We start from the raw sequence: 21,563 nt of genomic DNA on the forward strand, positions 1-21,563 counted from the left end.
CAAATGTGGCCAATTTTAGGTACACTTTAAATGTACACATTGGAAATTCTGAGAAATAAGAAATAGTAAGTGCATTACATTGAAATGCTGAGCTTCCCCCTACCCCAAATAGAACAATACTTGAGTTATTGCTGAGGAAATAAAAGAGCAAAAATATGCTACAATGGTTCGGAGTTTAGGAACCCTGAGAATGAATACTTTACATTGATTTCCATTGGAAAACCAATCACACTATGCAGTTTTGCATAACACAAGCACTTTGGGAACTTGCTGGCTGGATGACTGGATGGCTGGTGCGGACTGTGGTGGAAGGATGGATAGGTGGTGCGTGGAGAGGGGTTGAGTGGATGGCCAGCTGGGCAAGATGGCGAGACACATGCATGGTAAGCAATTGAGGGCTGGTGGGTGAAGTTGCCAAGCTCTAAATTGGAAGTTCTAATGAATGGAGGGACCGGCAATTCTCCCCAGTTCAGCCCCCTCCCTCACTCGGCAAATCCTTTATGATCTGCTGTTATTCTGATAGGAGCCAGTGGGTCAAACATCCCAAACCTACCTTGCAGAGGTTACCCGCACAAAAAACCTCAGGGTCTGTCCCTTTTCTTGGCAGTGTGATGATGGGGGACCCACAGGCCACCACATGAGAACTTTTCCCAAGTAAGTACATAGAGACAAATGGGGAACTCTCTGAGAAAGCTCCCAAAGAAACCCTCTGAGCCTCAGTTTCCTCGTCTGTAAAATGGGGATGCTGAGTCTTGCCCCCTTTACCTGTCTCACAGTTGCTCTTCGAATAACCTATATAGCATTTGTGTCAATGCTATCAGAAGCATCAAAAAGCCACCAAGCATGTACAGTGCCTTCAAGCTTCCAATCCTCAGAACAACTTGGTGGATCTTACGATTGCTATGGTCTTTATTACAGTCCCATTTTACAGTTCGGTAAACTGTGGCTCAGAGAAGTTCGGTTCCTTGACTTTGCTCACATCCAGGCCCAACGCTCATACCTTTCCCACTGCTTCACCATTGAAACTGGATATAAATAAATTCCATCACGTGGAGGGTGTTCCCACAAGCACCTGGATACGATCCTAAAATCAGATACCTGGCTGTGTACCTGGAGGGTGGAGCCAGATGTGCACAGCGGTCTAGAAGGAGCACTGTACATGTGGTTCAAATCCACGGGCAGTCAAGGCCAGAGAAGTCCTTCCAGTGAACCCTCGTGGACATGCCATGCTGAGCTGCTGCGCTTTGCTGACCAGAAAACCCAGCGAGGGCCGAAGCTATTTTTATTTGTTGCAAACCAAACTCAAGCAACAGCTGCCTGGTGCCAGAGCAATCGTGGCCCTGACCATAACGAATGCAGGAAACTGCTCGCTTCCAACAGGTGCTGGCTGGCAGCCAAGCAAGGGCTGGAGAGGGAGGGGGGTCGGGAGTTTGTTCTCCAGCCACCCGCCTCCAACACACCCACCCATACCTGGCCTGGCCTTTGAGGGACAGAGGAGGGCAGAATGTCAGCATTAAACCAGCCACCCTGTTCCCCACTCGGATGTTTCCTCCCACCAAGATGAACTCCCGATCGCTTGCTGCCACTTACCGCCACCGTGGCCACGGCCACCGGCTCCATTCTCATGTGGGTCTGACAGGCTCCCACAGGGTGCCTGAGGGAACTGGGGCCGTGGAGTGTCACCTTTCAGCAGGAGGCTGGTGTCATGCATCAGTCCATGGGGAGGAGCTTGGACCAGCTCATGCTGGACACGAGTGAGTTTTCCCCCAAGTCAGGCGCCCTTATCTGTCATCCACAAATATAAGCCATTTGCCAAGGTCCTCGCCCTTCCCCCTCCCCCAGCTTCAAGCTCAAGTACTTAAGAGGCTGTGCACACTCTCTGGCCCACAGGGCCACCTCCCTCTGGCTTGCCACACTCCTGGACTTAGAGCCTACTTAGCTGCTCGTGTGGTCAGCCATCCCCTTGCCCAACTCTGAGCCTCTAGAGTTTGTTTGTTTCTAAACATCTTTATTGGAGTGTAATTGCTTTACAGTGTTGTGTTAGTCTCTACTGTATAACAAAGTGAATCAGCCATATGCATACATATGTCCCCATATCCCCTCCCTCTTGCGTCTCCCTCCCACCCTCCCTATCCCACCCCTCTACGTGGTCACAAGGCACTGAGCTGATCTCCCTGTGCTATGCATAGAGTTGTAAACACTCCCATAATCACGCCAGCCTCCTGTTCCCATGTGTTCATCTGTAAGACACCTGCTAGAAGGGGAGCATGAGTCCCAGCAGAACCTGGGTTTGGCCAAGGTGATATTGATGGAAAGAGAAGCAAAAGCATCAGGACGAAGTTCCAGGACCCTCTGGCTGGCAGGCGATGGTGCAACAACATTTTGCAAATTTAGAGATCATTAAAGTGATAGAGGAAGCTATCCCGGGCCGCCAGTGTGGTCAAAGCTGCCAGGTGGATACTTCAACCTGCACTCCAGCCCACAGAGCGGGGGGCATCACAGGTCACCCTGCGTTTCCCAAAAACCCACTTAGCCTCCAACCTGCAGCCTAAGAGGGGGACACTTGGCATGTCCAGTGTTCTTGCTTTGTAGGTGAGCAGAGGCCAGAGGTCACATGTGAAGTTAACGACACAGCCATGACTAGCAGCAAGGTCCCCCGCTCCAGGCCTGTGTGGGGTGATAGTCACAGTAAAGAGCCGCTGCCCTTGGGTACCTTGTTGGGTGCCCTGGACACTGATCTGGGTTCTCATCTTGGCTCTGCTGCCTGTATGTGGGGTGAGCCTTGGGCAAGGGAGCCTCAGCTTGCTCAACCGCAAAGCAGCATAAGAACGCAGCTCCAAGACGGAGTTCTCGACAGTCCAAAGTGGTCACCCACGCAGGGCGCTGAGCGCAGGGCCAGGCGCAGTTCATCTTAGCGATCATCATTAGCGATCTGAGCTGAGAGCCTCGGGCAGGATAAGTCACTGCACGGTGACACTCTGCTACCCACAGAGTGTTGCCTCGGCTAAATCATGTCCCCTCTCTGAACCTCCGTTTCCCCATCTACTGGGTTGGCCAAAAAGTTCGTTCAGGTTTTTCCGTAAGATGTTAGAAAAGGAGGGAAAATCCCCAGCCTCACCCACCTCATAGGATTATTGGCAGGATCAACCAAGATCTGTTTGGTCGCTAAACACCACCTTCCCCTTCTTGGTGAGCTAAAACGGAAAGAACACGGCTGGTGATGGTGAGTAAGGATCCTCTTCCACCAAGGGACAGAAATGGACTCACGTGGGTGGGGGCACCCGTCCGACACTGGTCAGGTGCCTGGATGGGACAGGCAGATACTCACATCAGAAACAGTCCCTGGACTCCCTTCAGCTTTTCAGCCCCGCAGGGCAGGTGCTTTCCCAAAGGGGAGGCATCTCTGGGGCTTCAGCAGCCTGCGTCAGGCTGAATTAAATTCTGTAAATTAAATTTTGTCTGTTCCCTGATCAGTGGAGATGGTCCTGAGAACTGTGTGTGTGTGTGTGTGTGTGTGTGTGCGTGTGTGTGTGTGACTTTTTATGTTATTCAGAGAGAGGATATTCTTAAATGCCAATACAGGGGTTAAAAAATGGAAGAAAGGGGACTTCCCTGGTGGTGCAGTGGTTAAGAATCCGCCTACCAACGCAGGGGACACGGGTTCGAGCCCTGGTCCGGGAAGATCCCGCATGCCGCGGAGCAACTAAGCCCGTGCGCCACAACTACCGAGCCTGTGCTCTAGAGCCCGCAAGCCACAACTACTGAAGCCCGCGCGCCTAGAGCCCGTGCTCCATGACAAGAGAAGCCACCGCAATGAGAAGCCCGTGCACCGCATCAAAGAGTAGCCCCTGTGCACCACAACTACAGAAAACCCACATGCAGCAACGAAGACTCAATGCAGCCAAATAAATAAATAAATTTTAAAAATTTTTTAAAAAGGAAGAAAGGAATAGAATCTATAAGAAAACATAAAACTAATAAATGAGTTTAGCAAAAAAAAAAAAAAAGGGAAGAAAGGATAAGTTAAGGAGAGGAGGGTGGTAGGGGAAGTAGGTTATCCCTAATAAATCAGAGGGAGTGTTTTCCTGCCACCAGCATTTTCTGCTGCTAAGAGCTTCACACATATGATCTCATCAAGTCCCTGCAGCCCCTGCAAGAGGTCCCGCTGCTTCCTCCTCTCCATCACTCCCCAAGTTCACACTTTTAGGACCCAGGTCACCTCCCTTCATAGCCCACGCTCCTGATCTTCATGCCCTCCGCTCTCTGTGCAGAATTTCCTTCTATAAACCCTGAGAAAGGTCCTAAATCAGCGGACCTGAGAAGTGAGTGTCAGGGGGTACTGCTTGGTTTCTTAGAGCCACGGGTTTGTTTTTAAATCTCTGAGTCCACTCCCCTAAGGAACTAAAATGCAACCAAGAAATAAGTAACAAAACTACTTCTCTAGCCTTGGGGTTTTTCTCCTGGGAAAGGCTTTGGGGGAGACAGGAGAGTTCAACCCAAAGGAAAAAAAAAAAAAGCTTTTCAAATCAAGATTTAGCCACCATGCAGTGGTTAAGAACCCGCCTGCCAATTCAGGGGACACAGGTTCGAGTCGTGGACTGGGAAAATCCCACATGCTGCAGAGCAACTAAGCCCGTGAGGCACAACTGCTGAGCCTGCTACTAGAGCCCGCGAGCCACAACTACTGAGCCCACGTGCTGCAACTACTGAAGCGCGCGCGCCTAGAGCCCGTGCTCCGCAACAAGAGAAGCCACCGCAGTGAGAAGCCCACACACTGCGACGAAGAGTGGCCCATGCTCGCCGCAACTAGAGAAATCCCACGCGCAGCAACAAAGACTCAACACAGCCATAAATAAATAAATAAAATAAAGATAGGGATTCGGCCAAAGTTACTAAACCAGGAGCAGCGATTAGCAAATTGGTTCTATTGTGAAGGATAGTCATTTGTTTTCTTTAGTATTTTGGCATCTGAAGAAGAAATGTGACAACATTTCCGGTGACAGGAGAGGGAGGTGTAGCTCCGTACAAACTGAGAGACTTGAGAAGTCACACACCCTGTGTAATCTAAAAACGTCACCTTCCCCTGCAATTATGGCTGAGGGCATTAGTACAAGGTCATGTTTCCTTACCCCAGAGGAACCAATCAATGCTCAGAGACAGCAAGAGAACTGCAACCCTCACCTCTAAGAACAGAGTCTGTTCTCTGTTGTTCTTTAACTACAAACATTAACTAATAAATAACAACAACTACACCTCCCATCATAACGAGCACCTTGCATTCAGGATCTCATTTACTCCTCACAGCATCCCTACAAGGGAAGTACTATTCTTATCCTGTTTCACAGACCAGGCATGAGAATCCAACCAGGCGTGAGAATCCAATGCCCAGAGAGGGGAAGTGAATTTCCCAAAGTCACACAGCTTTGGAGGTAGATAGAATCCAGCCCTGCTCTGCCTGACTCCAAAGCCTAGATTCCTAAGAGGTGGAGGTGAGCAGACTATTGATTCAATTGATTAACTGGCTACCCTCCTGGATGGGGGGAATCAGAAGCCTGGAAGAGACCCAGGGAGGGTCAACAGTTCTGAGACTTATCACCTGTCAGAACATCTAGGTCTCTGGAAAATTTCAGCAAATACTGAAAAGCCTAAAGTAAGCCTAAAATAGAAGCCTTTAGAGTAAGCCTAAAATATCTACAACCACTTGATCCTAGAATCGAGCAGGCATGCAGCCTCAGGGGCCACCGATTTGAGAACAGCTTCCAGTAGGAAAACACATTTGAGAAAAGTCTGTGAATTTCAGTTCTCCCCCAGTTCGGAAAAGGCTCAGATACCACAAGTCCCAGGGTCCTCTAGGACTGTTGACCTAGAAAGGGGCACTTCCTCGGTGCCTGTCGCATTGCAGGTGCTTGATTAACACCTGGGGAGCCAAACCAAGCTTTTTTTTTTTTTTTTTTTTAAGATTTATTTATTTTATTGATTGATTGATTGCTATGTTGGGTCTTCGTTTCTGTGCTAGGGCTTTCTCTAGTTGTGGCAAGAGGGGGCCACTCTTCATTGCGGTGCGCGGGCCTCTCACTATCGCGGCCTCTCTTGTTGCGGAGCACAGGCTCCAGACGCACAGGCTCAGTAGTTGTGGCTCACGGGCCTAGTTGCTCCGCGGCATGTGGGATCTTCCCAAACCAGGGCTCGAACCCGTGTCCCCTGCATTAGCAGGCAGATTCTCAACCACTGCGCCACCAGGGAAGCCCCAAGCCAAGCTTTTGATGGGGTTGACCTGTGCGGGGGCCCAGTCAAACCCAGCCCAAACGGTTCCAGATTGGCCCCTGCCTCGAAGAAATGTAAGAGGAGTGGGTCCCCCACCTCCAATGGAAAACTTACTCTGCTGTCTCAAAGGCCTATAGGGCTCATATGTTCCGAGCCTGTCTCACTTGAGTCATCCCTGTAGAAACTGCCGAAGTCAACTGTCCCACACGCCTGAGGTCCTGGTCCCCTGCCACCTTCGCAGATGGAATTCTACCCTCCTTCCCCTCTATTCTTTCTGTGCCGGGAATTTGCGTTCTTCAACCATCACTCATTCACCGGCGGGTAATTCCTGGGTACCTGCCAGGCATGGTGCTGGCTGCCATAGATACGGGCCAAACAGCGCAGGAATGGTCCTGCCCACGCAGGGTTTACAGTCTCACGGGGAAGCAAGTAAGATCACGGAGGAATGTAAGGGCACAACCAGGAGAATCGCCACAAAGGAGAAGTGCTTGAAGAGCCAGTAACAGAGGCCCCGGCCTGGGTCTGCAAGGGAAAGCTTTCTCAGGAATATCTCTGCTGAGACGGAGGGAGTGTGATTTCACCAGGCGAAGGTGCCAGGGCAGGAGGGAGGAGGAATAGTGTTGGAGACAGATGGAGCAGGAGATACAGACGCCCGGAATCGGGAGGAGACAGAACCTCTCCAAGAACCCCACAGTCGGCCTGGCGCTGAGAGAACAGTGAGGTGGGTGTGGGGCAGCAGACGGGGATGGAGACTGAGGCAGGGCCATGAGATGCTTAAGGGAGTCAAAGCTCCTTCTTGGAGCTATGGAGGGATAGCTACAGCGTGGGAGCCGAGAGCACATGCTACAGTCTGGCCGCCTGGGGTAGGATCTTGGCTCTGCCACCTACAAGCAGAGCGGTTAACCTGAGCCTTAGTTTCCGCAGCCTAAGCAGCCCATCCGGGCGATTAAATGCACTCACACAGGTAGATTGTTTAGGCTGGCATGAATGAAGCAGGCAACCAGGAGGAGCTGCCGCGATTGCTGTAGCAGCAGTGCTGATGGTCCCTGCCTTGGAGACCAGGGATCTTACGCAACACTTTCCCCTGATGTCGAGCTGTTATGTGATGGGCACCTCTTCCACCTGTTGCCCTGGCTCTGTTGGCTGAGGGTCTCCACCCGGGCTAGTCCAGGGCAGGGCCATTGCAGCATCCAGCCTGAAAGGCAGTGGTGTAACTCAGGAGGAGACCTCCTCCTCCCCATTTGAGCCATACACCACCCTGGGGATAGCGGCTCCCCTCCAAGGCTGCCCCAGAGCTTCCTGCCAGCTTTGGAAATCTGGTTGCAAATGTTGGAGCAGAATCGACTGAGTCCCAAGGATGATTTGCTCCCTAAAAAGAAGCAACCTCTCCTCTGTCCAGACCAAAAAGCAAAAATGGCTGTAGATACAGAATCAGAGAATCTGGGGGTTCAAGCCCTGGTGCCATCACCAGGAAAATCTTTAATGGTTTGTATTTGACTCTTGGGACCTCAACTTCCCAGTTTTGAAACATGCCAACCTCATAGGGCTCCTGCAAAGACTGAATAATGAGAACGCTTGGAAGAGCTTGTAGGTTGTGTGGAGAGTAGTAGCAGTAGCAGTCTCGAGGGCCACTTCCTGCTAAGGTACAGCGACACAGAAATGTCAAGGGGCAGGGAGAGGGTCTGAGGGATGGCCCAGCCCTTGGGACGCCCCCCCACTCCGGAATCTGTTTACAATCTCATGAAGTGTAAGCAGGTCGGCCTCACTGATGGATCAGGTTTTGTGCCAACAATTAATCTAGGTCATTTCTGAGTTTGAAACTAAGACCCCTATGGGCAGCACAGTGTATTGGTTGGAGTACAGGATCTGGAGGTGCTAGATTCTTTACTTTCCTGTGTGACCTTGAGCAACTTTCCTCACCTCTCCGAGCCTTGGTTTTCTTGCGGATTCAGTGGGGATGGTAAGAATACCTTCCTCATAGAGTTTTGGTGAGGTTTCAATTCACTAATACATAAACAAGGCAAATCATGAAAGAACGTTTCATTTATGCATTTAACATCGGTTGCACTTTCCATGACGTATCAAGCCTTGTGCTAAGTGCTTTACCTAAGATCAAGTTCAAGCCACTGCTACCTCTCATGTGGACCATTGCACCAGCCTCCTAACCCGTCTGGCTGCCCCTCCAGTCCACTGTGCACAGAGAAACCACAGGGAGCATGTAAAGTGTTCACAGGCTTCCCCAGTGTCCAGATTATGATTTCTAAGTATATTTCCTACTAAAAGGAACCAGGACCCCTTGGAGAAATGGCTGACTCCAGGGCTGGGGCAGAAATGTAAACACAGAAGGCACCACCTGAATGGGCTTCCCTGCCAAAGAAAAGATATTTGGGGCCATAAAAAGATGACAACTGCAGTGGATTGAAATACATCAAATATATTTTCAAAAATCATGAGGTCATAATGTTACTCAAAACAAACACAAAAACCAACTCATTGACATATTGGAAGGTTGCCATGGCACCACTTATTACTTTGGAAATTGACTTACAAAAGAAGGGGTGTAATCAAGCATTTATCCTGCCTTTCCTATAGGAAAAGACCCTGTATATTTCAAGGTTACCAAACGGTGGGTGAAAGTTGTAAGTTATAGCTAATAAACGCAGAAGGATTGGTAGAGGTAGAAAACCACCATCCACAATCAGCAACGAAATAAAATGTTTTAGGCTCTGACCATCAGTGGCTTGTAAAACCATCTGGTGAAAGGTTGATGGGGAATTCACAATGGAGATCAGGCTGCCATCCCCAAACTCTCTGATGAGTCAACATCACTAAAAGTGGGATGACTATGGAGAGGGTGTGGAGAAAAGGGAATCCTCTTGCACTGTTGGTGGGAATGTAAACTGATACAGCTACTATGGAGAACAGTATGGAGGTTCCTTAAAAAACTAAAAATAGAATTACCATATGACCCAGCAATCCCACTACTGGGCATATACCCAGAGAAAACCATAATTCAAAAAGACACATGCACCCCAATGTTCATTGCAGCACTATTTACAATAGCCAGGTCATGGAAGCAACCTAAATGCCCATCGAGAGACGAATGGATAAAGAAGATGTGGTGTATCTATACAATGGAATATTACTCAGTCATAAAAAGGAACGAAATTGGGTCATTTGTAGAGACATGGATGGACCTAGGGACTATCATATACAGTGGAGTAAGCCAGAAAGAGAAAAACAAATATCGTATATTAACACATATATGTGGAATCTAGAAAAATGGTACAGATGAACTGGTTTGCAAGGCAGAAATAGAGACGCAGATGTAGAGAACAAACGTATGGACACCAAGGGGGGAAAGCTGGGGGGGGATGAATTGGGAGACTGAGACTGATATATATACACTAATATGTATAAAATAGATAACTAATAAGAACCTGCTGTATGAAAAAATAAATAAAATAAAAATTTTTTTTAAAAAGTGAGATGACTAGACATTCTGTTCTAGTCATGTGACATGACACAATGCACTGGATTTGGACCTGAGTTGATTCAAACCTCTAGACTTAATACTTATTAAGAGGGACAGAGGATGAGTTCCCTGGTGGCCTAGTGGTTGGATTCTGGGCTTTCACTACCATGGCCTGGGCTCAGTCCCTGGTCGGGGAACTGAAATCCTGCAAGCCGCACAGTGCGGCCAAAAAAAAAAAAAAGGAGGCACAGAGGAACGTGCTAAAAGACACTTGGAGGATGCTTAATCAGCCAAATCCAGGATGGGGAGAATTCTACAGGACAAATGACTCCATTTCTTCAATAAGTAACTGGCATTTAATAATGCTGGTGATTATTATAGATTAAAAGAGACAACAGGACGTTTTGTGGGTCCCGATTTGAACAGAACAACCTCAAAGACACCTTTGAGACAACTGGAGGACACTAAGCATGAGCTGGATACTAGGTTAAGGAAATAGTATTAATTGTGCTGGAGGTATGGGCCTTCCCTGGTGGTCCAGTGGGTAAGACTCCGCGCTCCCAATGCAGGGGGCCTGGTTTTGATCCCTGGTCAGGGAACTAGATCCCACTTGCATGCTGCAACTAAGAGTCCGTATGCCCTAACTAAGAAGCCCGCATGCTGCAACTGAAAGATCCCTCATGCCACAACTAAAAAGATCCTGTGTGCTGCAGCTAAGACCCAGTGCAGCCTAAATAAATAAATAAATAATTGTGCTGGAGGTAGATAATCATGGCAACGGCTTTTTTAAAAAAGTCCTCATAGGGCTTCCCTGGTGGCACGGTGGTTAAGAATCCGCCTGCCAATGAAGGGGACACAAGTTCAAGTCCTGGTCCGGAAAGATCCCACATGCCATGGAGCAACTAAGCCTGTGCGCCACAACTACTGAGCCTGCGCTCTAGAGCCCACGTGCCACAACTACTGAAGCCCGCGTGCCTAGAGCCCAAGCTCCGCAACAAGAGAAGCCACCACAATGAGAAGCCCACGCACCACAACGAAGAGTAGTCCCCGCTCGCCACAACTAGAGAAAGCCCGTGCACAGCAACGAAGACCCAATGCAGCCAAAAATAAATAAATAAATAAATTTTAAAACTCCTCATCTCTTTTAGAGATATGTAATAAAGTATTTATCTGGCTCTGAGATTTGTTTGAAAATACTCCAGAAAACAGAACTTGAGCTACTGATATGAGTATTCAGGGGGAAAGGTACTGATGTTTGCAATTTATAAGAAATGTGTAAGGGACTCCCCTGGTGGTCCAGTGGTTAAGACTCCACACTTCCACTGCAGGGGGCACGGGTTCGATCCCTGGTCAGGGAACTAAGATCCTGCATGCTGCATGGTACGGCCAAAAAGAAAAAAAAAAGAAATGTGTAAAAAGTGTATGTAGGGAAAAAGACATGTGACCAAGCAAACAGGGTAAATTGGGTTTTTTAAAAATTATTTTAAAATTAATTTATTTTATTTTTGGCTGCGTTGGATCTCCGTTGCTGTGCGTGGGCTTTCTCTAGTTGCCGCAAGCAGGGGCTACTCTTCATTGCAGTGCTCGGGCTTCTCTTTGCAGCGGCTCCTCTTGTTGCGGAGCACGGGCTCTAGGTGTGTGGGCTTCAGTAGTTGTGGCTCGCGGGCTCTAGAGTGCAGGCTCAGTAGTTGTGGCGCACGGGCTTAGTTGCTCCACGTCATGTGGGATCTTCCCAGACCAGGGCTCGAATCCGTGTCCCCTGCACTGGCAGGCGGATTCTTAGCCACTGCGCCACCAGGGAAGTCCTGAGTAAATTGTTAATGGCAGAATCTAAGTGGTGGGTTTATGGGTGCTTGCTGTAAAATTCTTTCAACGTTGTTGTATGTCTGAAAATGTTCATAATAAAACTTTGGGAGGAAAATACAGGGGAAAAGGTGTATGTGTGAGTAGGAGAAACTAGAAGAGCAGAAAGTCGATAGTTATTGAAGGTGGGTGGTGAATATGCAGCAGCTTGTTGTGCTATTCACTCTACCTCTGAATGTGTTTTTCAAAAAAGTTAATTTTCTATACTAAAAAGTTTAAAAACACATAAAGCAAGATGTAAGGCACCCAGCCTGCTGGTTAGAACCTGAATACCAGTAGTTAATACTTACTAATACTAACTATGTGTCAGGCTCTGTACTGAGCATTTTCTTTCTTTTTTTTTTCTTTTCTTTTTTGTAATTGAAGTGTAGTTGATTTACAATGTTATGTTAGTTTCCGGTGTACAGCAAAGTGAATCAGTTATATATATATATATAAACTGATTATATATAATCAGTTTATATATATATATACAGACATAAGGGAAGGGATGTCAATTATATATTATATAATTATATAAGGATGTCAATTATATAATCAGTTATACATATATTCTTTTTCAGATTCTTTTCTATTAAAGGTTATTACAAGATATTGAATATATTTCCCTGTGCTATACAGTAGGTCCTTGTTCTTTATTTATTCTCTATATAGTACATATCCCAAACTCTTAATTTATCCCTCCCCCACCCTTCCCCTTTGGTAACCATGTTTTCTGTGTCTGTGAGCCTATTTGTTTTGTAAATAAGTTCATTTGTATCATTCTTTTAGATTCCACATATAAGTGATATCATATGATATTTGTCTTTGTCTGACTTACTTCACTTAGTTTTAAAATCTCTAGGTCCATCCGTGTTGCTGCAAATGGCATTATTTCATTCTTTTTATATGTACCACATCTTTTTTTAATAGATCTTTATTGGAGTATAACTGCTTCACAATACTGTGTTAGTTTCTGTTGTACACCAAAGTGAATCAGCCATATGCATACACATGTCCCCATATCTCCTCCCTCTTGCGTCTCCCTCCCACCCTCCCTATCCCATCCCTCTAGGTCATCGCAAAGCACGGAGCTGATCTCCCTGTGCTATGCTGCTGCTTCCCACTAGCTAACTATTTACAATAGCCAGGACATGGAACCAACCTAAATGTACCACATCTTTATCCATTCCTTTGTCAGTGAACATTTAGGTTGCTTCCATGTCTTAGCTATTGTAAATAGTGCTGCTTTGAACATTGGGGTGCACGGATCTTTTTGAATTAGAGTTTTCATCTTTTCTGGATATATGCCTTGTATTGAGCATTTTCTAATCATGACCTCACTCTGCCTTGTGAGATCAGTGTCACCAGAAGCCAGATTTTATTGAGGAAGAAACCCAGGGTTTGAGAAGTTAAACTCGCCCAAGGGGACATCCTCAGTAGCGCAGTGGTTAAGAACCTGCCTGCCAATGCAGGAGCCACAGGTTCGAGCCCTGGTCCAGGAAGATCCCACATGCCGCGGAGCAACTAAGCCCGTGCGCCACAACTACTGAGCCTGCATGCCACAACTACTGAGCCTGCATGCCACAACTTCTGAGCCCGTGTACCACAGCTACTGAAGCCCATGCTCTGCAACAAGAGGAGCCACCACAATGAGAAGCCCGCACACCACAACGAAGAGTAGCCCCCGCTCACTGCAACTAGAGAAAGCTTGTGCACAGCAACGAAGACCCAAGCCAAAAAACAAAAAAAACTCGCCCAAGGTCATGCTGGCAGTGAGCAGCTGAACTGAATTTGCACTGCTTCCCATGGTCCACGTGGCCCTGGTGATCTGGCCACACTGGTCCCCTTCAGTCCCGCAGGCATTGGCCCATGTTCTAGAATGCTCTTCCCTTCCCTGCCTCCTTCCGCCTCCTGGCATGGTTATCTCTTGCTCCTTTTTTTTTGTCTTTGGCTCCAGTGTTCCCCCCCCACTCCCCAAAACTTGCCCTGACCCCCTATGGGTCTGTCTTATTCTCTATGACACATCCCTTCTCTTATGTCAATTATCACCTGCTGAAATTACACCATATTTTCACTCATACTCTCATCCATCTGCCCCAGTGGCATGTAAGCTTCCTGAGGACTAGGACCGGCTTTGTCTTGCTCTCCACTCCCCAGTGCAGTGCCTCACACACGGAAGGGTCGGTAAGTACCTCTTGGATGCATGGATGCCCGCACCTGGCTCAAGTGTGTCTGATGGCCCAGCCCTCCTGCCTCCCGGGACAGTCCTCCTGCCCCAAGGGTGTGAGTGTCAAGTTGAGGCGCGGGGCAACCACCCGGACGGGCACCCTGCTCCCCCTCCCTGTGACATAAGGGACTGCAGGAGACAGCGCACCCAGAACGCCCAGCATCTGCTCTGCGCCCTCACGGCTCCCGGTCCTCGCCCTCCTGGCACTCATCACGGCGTGCAGTCGTGTGTGAGGTCACTGTAACGTGCATACCTGTCTCCCCGCCTTGAAAGTCAATTCTGGGAGGGTAGCCGGGGCCTGAAACCCAAGTCTACCCAGATTTAATCTTTCCCCACCCCTTTCCTAGCAAGCAGGCATCTGAAAAAATGACTCTGGAAATAGGGCTCTTCGGTAGATCCGGTGTAGACACAGGGGGAAGAACATAGCAGTTCCTCAAGAAACCAATGAAATTGCTGAATAATAATAAAGGCTAATATTTGTTGCACACTTACTACCTACCAGGCATTATGCTGCATAGTTTACATTTATCATCCCTTTAAAGGTCTGCAAAAACTCTATGAAGGATGTACTCCTGCCTCGCAAATGGAGATGAGGTGCAGGGGGGCAGTCTGTTGCCCAAGGTCACATCGTCAAGTGGCAGGTCGGAGACCTGAGTTGGGCTGTCCAGCTGCTGTGTGTGCGTGTCTGTGTGTGTGTGCACGCGCACGTGTGTTTTCTCCATCCCTTCTCCTATACCCAGCTCCACCCAAAGCTGAGTTAGTGCAATCGTCTGTTAGCAGATCTCCTTGTTCCAATCCATCCAGAGCCCTGGGAGCCTGAGCTCCGTATACTCACACACACACACACACACACACACACGCACACACACAGCCTTTGAACCCTGCTCAGGAGTTCAAGGCTGGAATCTTATCCTTCCACGATCCTGCCTCCCAGGATTCTTGAAAGGAAGGGAGGAAGGCATTAAATTGTTCCATGCTTCTCAAGAGGTGGCTGTGCGGTACAAAAGACAGTCCCCATCCTTGCCAAATCCCAAAGTCACATCCTGGAGAGTCCCACTGCATGTGAGCACAGGAAAGGCTCTGACAAGTCCTGCTGGAAAGGGTCTGGATTCCTCACAGGCAGCCCAATGTTTCCTGAACTGCTTGGAACCAGAGGAGTTTTTCCACGTTGCACCGGTTATTCCACAGCAGGAGGGCTCCGAAAGCCCCACTTTATTGGGAGTGTGGAAATAAGAGAGCACAGCTTTCCTTATAACAGAGTGGAGGAAGCCTGCTAAGAGAGGCGTTTCCGACAACCGATTATTCTAGTTAGTACTGGAGCCTGTGACTGATTTACTTGTAAATAGAAAGGAGGGTGTGTTCAAGGTTTCCCTCTAATATCACTGTCACTCATGATTTAATTTGATTTGAAGAGGTGGCGCTTTAGTGAGTCCAAAAGGACTGGCACAAAACCCCCGAAGAGTGTGCTTGTTTTCCTGGGGCCCCAGCACAGGTCGGGGTGGCTAATGTGTGCTGGGTACCCCAGAGGGGCAGACAGCGGGACTTCTGATGTGGGAGTGACCTGGGTGGAGGCTCTGACATTTGTCACCTGACTGACCTGAGCCTGTCACCCAAATTCTCCAAACCTTGGTTTCCTGCTCTGTGAAAAGGAGTAAATAATATCTCCTTACCAGGAGTGTCCTTGTGGGTAAACACCTGGCACATGCCAACCACTCAGTAATCCATACCTCAGTTTCCTTGCTGTACCCAGCAGCCCTGGATCCCTAGAATAATGGAACATAGACTATCTTCCTGGAGAATCATCTTACTCTATGGTAATAAGCTTACTGTTATAATAACAAAGAGATCTATTAGAACAGAATGTGAACTGTACATGAAGTTTTCAGATAAAATGCAAGATTTCTGACCATGCTTCCAGGCTTCCCCAAGGAACAGATACACTCCTCCGAAGTAAGATCCCTGAGTCAAAATGCGGAGGAAGCTTTAGAATAAGGTATCCCAATGTTTCTACGGGGATAAGACTTTGAGGAAACTCCATTTCAAAAGATTAAAATGTTTATTTCCCCATAAAGATCAAGTATCTCAGAATTCCCTGGTGGCGCAGTGGTTGAGAATCCACCTGCCAATGCAGGAGCCACAGGTTCAAGCCCTGGTTCGGGAAGATCCCACATGCCGCGGAGCAACTAAGCTCGTGTGCCACAACTACTGAGCCTGCGCTCTAGAGCCTGTGAGCCACAACTACTGAGCCCACGTGCCACAACTACTGAAGCCTGTGTGCCTAGAGCCCGTGCTCCACAAGAAGAGAAGCCACCACCATGAGAAGCCCGCGCACCGCAACGAAGAGTAGCCCCCGCTTGCTGCAACTAGAGAAGGCCTGTGCGCAGCAACAAAGACCCAACACAGCCATAAATAAATAAATAAATAAATTTATTTTTTAAAAAAAGATCAGGTATCTCATATAACATCATACTCTAAATTCTGTCTCAGATCTGAAGGTGATTAGAGTCTGAGGGAGTTTACATGACACCAGAGCAGGAGCAAATAAAACTCTTTTGCATTAATATAAAATGCCTTCAAAAGAGCTCTTCAAATAACGTCACGATTTGGGGATGTTTGCACCTCTGATCACCTGACTTAGGATTGGCTGGGTCTTTCCATTTAAAATCTGGAGAAGTCAGCAAAGAAATCACATCTTGTAAAGATCCCCCAAGACACTGTTAGAAGGAAAAATTATTTAAAACAATGTCTATACCTTTCAGCTTTTAAACTAAAAGACCTGCTTCCCGGGAACTCCCCCTCAGTCCTGCCTGTTTATGTTAAAATAACAGTAATGATTGACGTGAGAGATATGATTATGCACACAGTGAATGCCCAGAACAAAAGGTCTGAAGGAAACAAGTTCTGGGAAGCTTTATACCAAACTGTGCCTTGTAAAAGGTAAGGGGATAGTGCCTCCCCGGAGGAGGGACAGACAGAGGATGGTTCAAGAAGACGCCTCATTTTACTTTGTGCTGTTTCAAGACTTTTACTTCGTACTAGGCTTTTTAAAAATGAAAGAAAATTGTGTCTTTCTAGCAACAGAGGACCACCAGAAATGCTTTACTCTCAGAGTCTGCTGTTTTTAAAAAAAACGAGCAACAGTCTGAGAGATTGGACATCTATAAGAAACAGAATTCTCTTCTTGAAGACAGAAGCTTTGGGGGCCAAAATCTCCCAGAGTTGCCTTGTAGGTAAAACTAAAGCCTAAACTATTTTGGTGTGTGAAGCTGATGAAAGTTTGCACTGGGATCCCCAGCAACATAACCATTTATAGAAGCAAAGAAAAGGTCCTTCATCTACATTACATTTCGAGCCCTTTACATCAGCTTCCCTCAAACAGCCGCGCCTCTGTGCCCGCATGCAAGCCTCTGTCCAGGGGCTGCCCTCACTATGTGTTAAATTCCTATTCACATGGATGCTGGCTGTATGGTCAGTGACCCCAGGGAGGGGGGGGGAACTCACTTACCACTATCTCTTCACCTTTTCTTTCCCCATGTCCTCTCAATTGTGCGTTCAGGCTGAGGTTTTCCGGGTTCCCTGTTAGCCGAGGACCTGAATCTCAGCCAGCTAGCTGCTCACTGCCGTGACTGTAAATGTCACTTTTAGATTAACTGGCCCCTGCCATTTAAAAATATCCCCAGAGCGCTTAACTTTCAAGACTCTGAAGAGGAGGCATAACCCAGGTGAAGTGGGAGCAGTTCTGCCTCCCTCCTTTTAGTCCCATCACTTGCTTTATTTCAAAATCCCTAGATACCTAAGCCACGGCGCAGCTAAAGTCCAAGCTGTCGTCAGCAATACAAAGTCATTCTGGCCCTCCTGTGACATGCTGAAAATTAACCCCGTGCAGGTTGTTGAGTGTTTGAGAAATGGCTTCTGGAACAAGCCCACAGAGAAGGCTCGAATGGGTTAAGGTGATCATTATCAAAAACTCTTCTGGCTTCTCTCCCCGGAAGAGATTTTGTAAAACCCTCTCAAGGAAGACGCCACTCGATGAAATGCTTCCTATTTTTCCGGACTTGTGGGGGGAAAAGACAGAAACAAAACAGCTCCGTTCCCAGCCAGGGTCAGCTGGCTCTCGCTCGGGCTGGCGGGGAAGACAGAAATCCAGCCTATGCCACAGTGACAGAGCGTTCTACAGATCGGGGAGAGCCAGAGGCATGTAGGATAAAGGTCACGTCCAGGTCCAAGCCAGAGCGGGGAAAGCAGAGGCCACACAAAAGGGCATTGCAACAACCGATGGGAACATACTGTATAGAGCAGGGAACTCTACCTAATGCACTGTGGTAACCTAAATGGTAGGGAAGCCCAAAAAGGAGGGGATATCTGTACGTGTATGGCGGATTCATTTTGTTGTGCAGTGGTTGTGCTTTACAACATTGTAAAGCAACCAAACTCCAATAAAAATTTTTTTTAAAGGGGGGGGTGGCATTGCATTGTGCTCCAAGAAAAGCTAAGGGGACCGCAGTTCAGTTGCTTCGCAAGTGGAAAAATCCGTAAGGGCCCTGAACTGATGCAAAAATGATTTCAGTGGTGACTGTGCAGGCGCAGCCTTCACCATGCCAGAGCAACTTCATTTCTGGGCTTGTTTTCCAAGAAGGAAGAGTTATCAAATAGTGGACTTCTCGGAATTTTCTTCATTGGACTTGTAAGCAGGAAGCATATTTCTCACCTGCTGCCGTGTCCTCTTGGAGCCTGGGTATCACAGCAGGAGCCTGGGAGAGCAGCACACGTGTTTTATAGGAGCTGGGGATGAAATAATGCAGCTCGAGGACTCAGCCGATGATGGTGCTTAGATTATTTATCAAGCCTACTTCACTCTAGAGTAGCTCATACAATCCTTTGGAAGAAGCATCTCTCAAAATATAGACATGGTCTCCTATGTCTCCGGGGAGAGCCATCTGTGACTCAGGGAAATTTTGTAACACCCCATTGAAAATCCCTCCTCGATGACTCCAAATAATTGTGATCTGGGCAGAGTGTCAGGAGTGGTAAGGCTATTGGGCTTTGAAATCAGGTTGACTTGAGTTTGAATCCTTGCTCTGTTACCTGTGGCTTTGGGCAAATGGCCAAGCCTGTTTCTTCATCTAATTACTTCACCATATGGTTGAGAAAATTAAATGAAATGGTGTGCACTGAACCTCTAGCGTGGTGGCTTGCTCATAACAGGCACTTAATATATTTTTTTAATGAAATTCCTTTTTCTCAAAAGACTAGAAACATTTCCCCCTCCTGCTCCACACACACAGATAAAGAACTCTTTCTGTGGCTCTGTTCTCCCTGGACACTCTGTTTATGGCATAGCATTTTCTAGAAGCCAGATCCCCCCTTCATCACCCCAAATACCACTAACTGAGAGGGACACAAGGACACAGGAAGTACACAATTGAGGAGCAATGTATTGATCTCTCGGGATGCCCCTCTCATGAATATTTGCATTTCCAAACATACTGCAGAAACTTAAAAACTGGTTCCCACTGAGATCAAACAAGGTCATTTACCAGGACCCTCCTTCAAGTAGCCCAGAGCCCCCACCAGTTCTTTCTTGTACGCCTTGAAGCTTTGACAAGGATGAAAAGCCACTGTCACACACACAGACACCAAAAAGTTTGCTTCTCCAATCCAAAACTCTTAAGACTTTTTATACCAGGAGCAAACTGAAGCCGAAGAGGAATTTTAAGAGGGAAAGAATGTATTGTCTAATAATGAAAACATACCCACAACACGCTAAAGTTTAAAAAAAAAACTCACATTCCCTGACCTTGCCCCGCTGGACTTAAGTCACAAACAAGATAGTAGCTTTCACACGATTAATTTATAACTTGGGGTTCCCGGAACAACATTTTGCATAACTGAGTGTCTCGTGTTTCCAAAAGCCCTCAGCAGATAGACACTGCTCTCCTTGCCTGAGAAGGGAATCATTTGTTGGCTGGGCTCTCACGGGCTCCCACAGCAAGCCACGAGGAACTGGCCAGGCAGTGGGAGGACGCAACAGATGGGCCCCATCACTGCTGCCATCTGAGTGGAAGCACGAGTACAGGGAGCCAAAATCTGGGCCCGTGTTGCCTGTTTTCCTATGGCTCCCGGGCTAAGAGTGGTTTTTACATTTGTTAGATGCTTTATTAAAAAAATCAAAAGATTGTGACACTCACAAATCATATTAAATGCCAATTTCAGTGTCCATAAAGTTTTATTGGAACACAGCCACACCATTCATTTACATTTGTACGTGTCAATGAAGAGTTGAGTATTTCCCAGAGACGGGATGACTGCAAAGCCTAAAATATTTACTATCTGACCCTTTATAGAAAATGTATGCTGATCCCTGCCCTACAAAGCCAAGACTGTCTTTGTGAAAATTAGTAAGAGGAAACCTCAACTGAAATTGGAAGGCCTGTAGAGGGAGCTCTCACACCCTCCCATTCCTCATCAATTACCCCAAACAGGAAGCCATCAATTACAGATCCCAACCAGAAGAGACATACCTAGCGCTCCCAAATACAACTACTTTACTACTCCAGCAGGAGGAAGATTTTCTTCCGGCCCAGTAACAAGCCCAGCCAATGGAAATGGCCACAGCTCAGCCAATGAGAAGCTGTTATCACCTGAACTCTTACTTTCCTCCAATGAACTTTCACTTTTCTCTTGTTGACGATTTCCTTGTCCCACCCTCCTTTCTATAAAAACCTGCCGTTTTGTACAACTGAAGTATCTCTCTGCTTGCTAGATGAGATGCTGCCAGATTTGTGAATCATTTAATAAAGCCAATTAGATCTTCAAATTTACTCAGTTGAAATTTGTTGTCTAACAGATTGGTGGCAGTGAGGGGATCCAAAGCAAATTCCTGATGACATTCGGGGACAATGAGAAATGGTTTGAGTTCAGTCTTTCTTGCCGTTTGCGAGGGCCATTGGCAAGTTCCCCTCTGTTTGGGCTCCACCCTCTTTGCGTCCAAGCTCCCAACCCAATTGGCTTTCCTTTACAGGGCAGGTCAGCTTGAGCTGGCAGATAGTTCTACCTGAAGCTAAGTCCCTAGCCTTTAAGACTACAATTTCCCAGATGGAAAAATCCCAGCCCTTAAACTCCGTTCTGGATTCCACTTTGGGAACTGCTAACAGCTTAGTCTACAATTCCCCATTTATTTGCAATCCTCCCCCAGATTCCACCTTGGGAACTCCTGGTAGCAGCTGCAACTCATTTGTTTGGAATCAACCCACAGTCCTCATTCTTTGGGGCCTGGAGGTTAAACCCTTTCCCCACTCCCCAGATTATTAGTGAGGCTCCAAGAAACCCAAAAACTTAGCTAAAAGAAACAGATCCTTTATATCCAAAGAGGTGAGCTCACCACCTTCCCACACACCTGCTTATTTTGTCTAAGAACTGTGGTCCCAGACGCTGTAGATATCTACAAAAATGGCAAAGTCTTAATAAAGACTACATAGAATTACAATGGCCATCCTGGGGAACGTTCCAGTCAGACAAGATTGTTCATTTAAGAAATACGCTAGATTAAAAAAAAAAAAAGAAAAGAAAAGAAAAGAAATACGCTAGAGAGAAAGGGATCCCAAGTTGAACAGACAGATGGGATACCTATTTTAAATGGTATGCGGAAGCTACCAAAATGCTTCAGGATTCCAAAATAGTTTCATTGGAAGATTCATTGCAAAAGGATAATCTTAAAAATTAAAGATGCAAAAGGTATCTAAAACAACACCT

General features: G+C 47.2%; 1 protein-coding gene across 15 annotated transcripts in view; it reads right to left on the reverse strand.

Moving 5' to 3' along the window:
- LOC132347410 (acetyl-CoA carboxylase 2) overlaps positions 1–21,563 on the reverse strand; it is a 142,516-nt gene that overhangs the window by 103,919 nt on the left and 17,034 nt on the right. For 2 of the 15 annotated variants that reach the window (XM_059893858.1, XM_059893855.1), the window contains exon 1: positions 17,317–17,599. The exons of 9 other annotated variants lie outside the window; for them this stretch is intronic. Coding sequence is in view for 1 of the 6 variants with exons in the window: in XM_059893857.1 (XP_059749840.1) it covers positions 3,123–3,127 (5 nt within the window). In the remaining 5 variants the exon portion in view is untranslated. Of the gene's footprint in view, positions 1–1,590; positions 1,764–3,122; positions 3,143–17,316; positions 17,600–21,563 lie in introns of those variants that run through there. 4 more of the 15 variants (XM_059893859.1, XM_059893854.1, XM_059893857.1 and 1 more) reach the window with 3 other exon arrangements.

This window comes from Balaenoptera ricei, chromosome 14, assembly GCF_028023285.1.
Source record: "Balaenoptera ricei isolate mBalRic1 chromosome 14, mBalRic1.hap2, whole genome shotgun sequence".
NCBI lineage: Eukaryota > Metazoa > Chordata > Mammalia > Artiodactyla > Balaenopteridae > Balaenoptera > Balaenoptera ricei.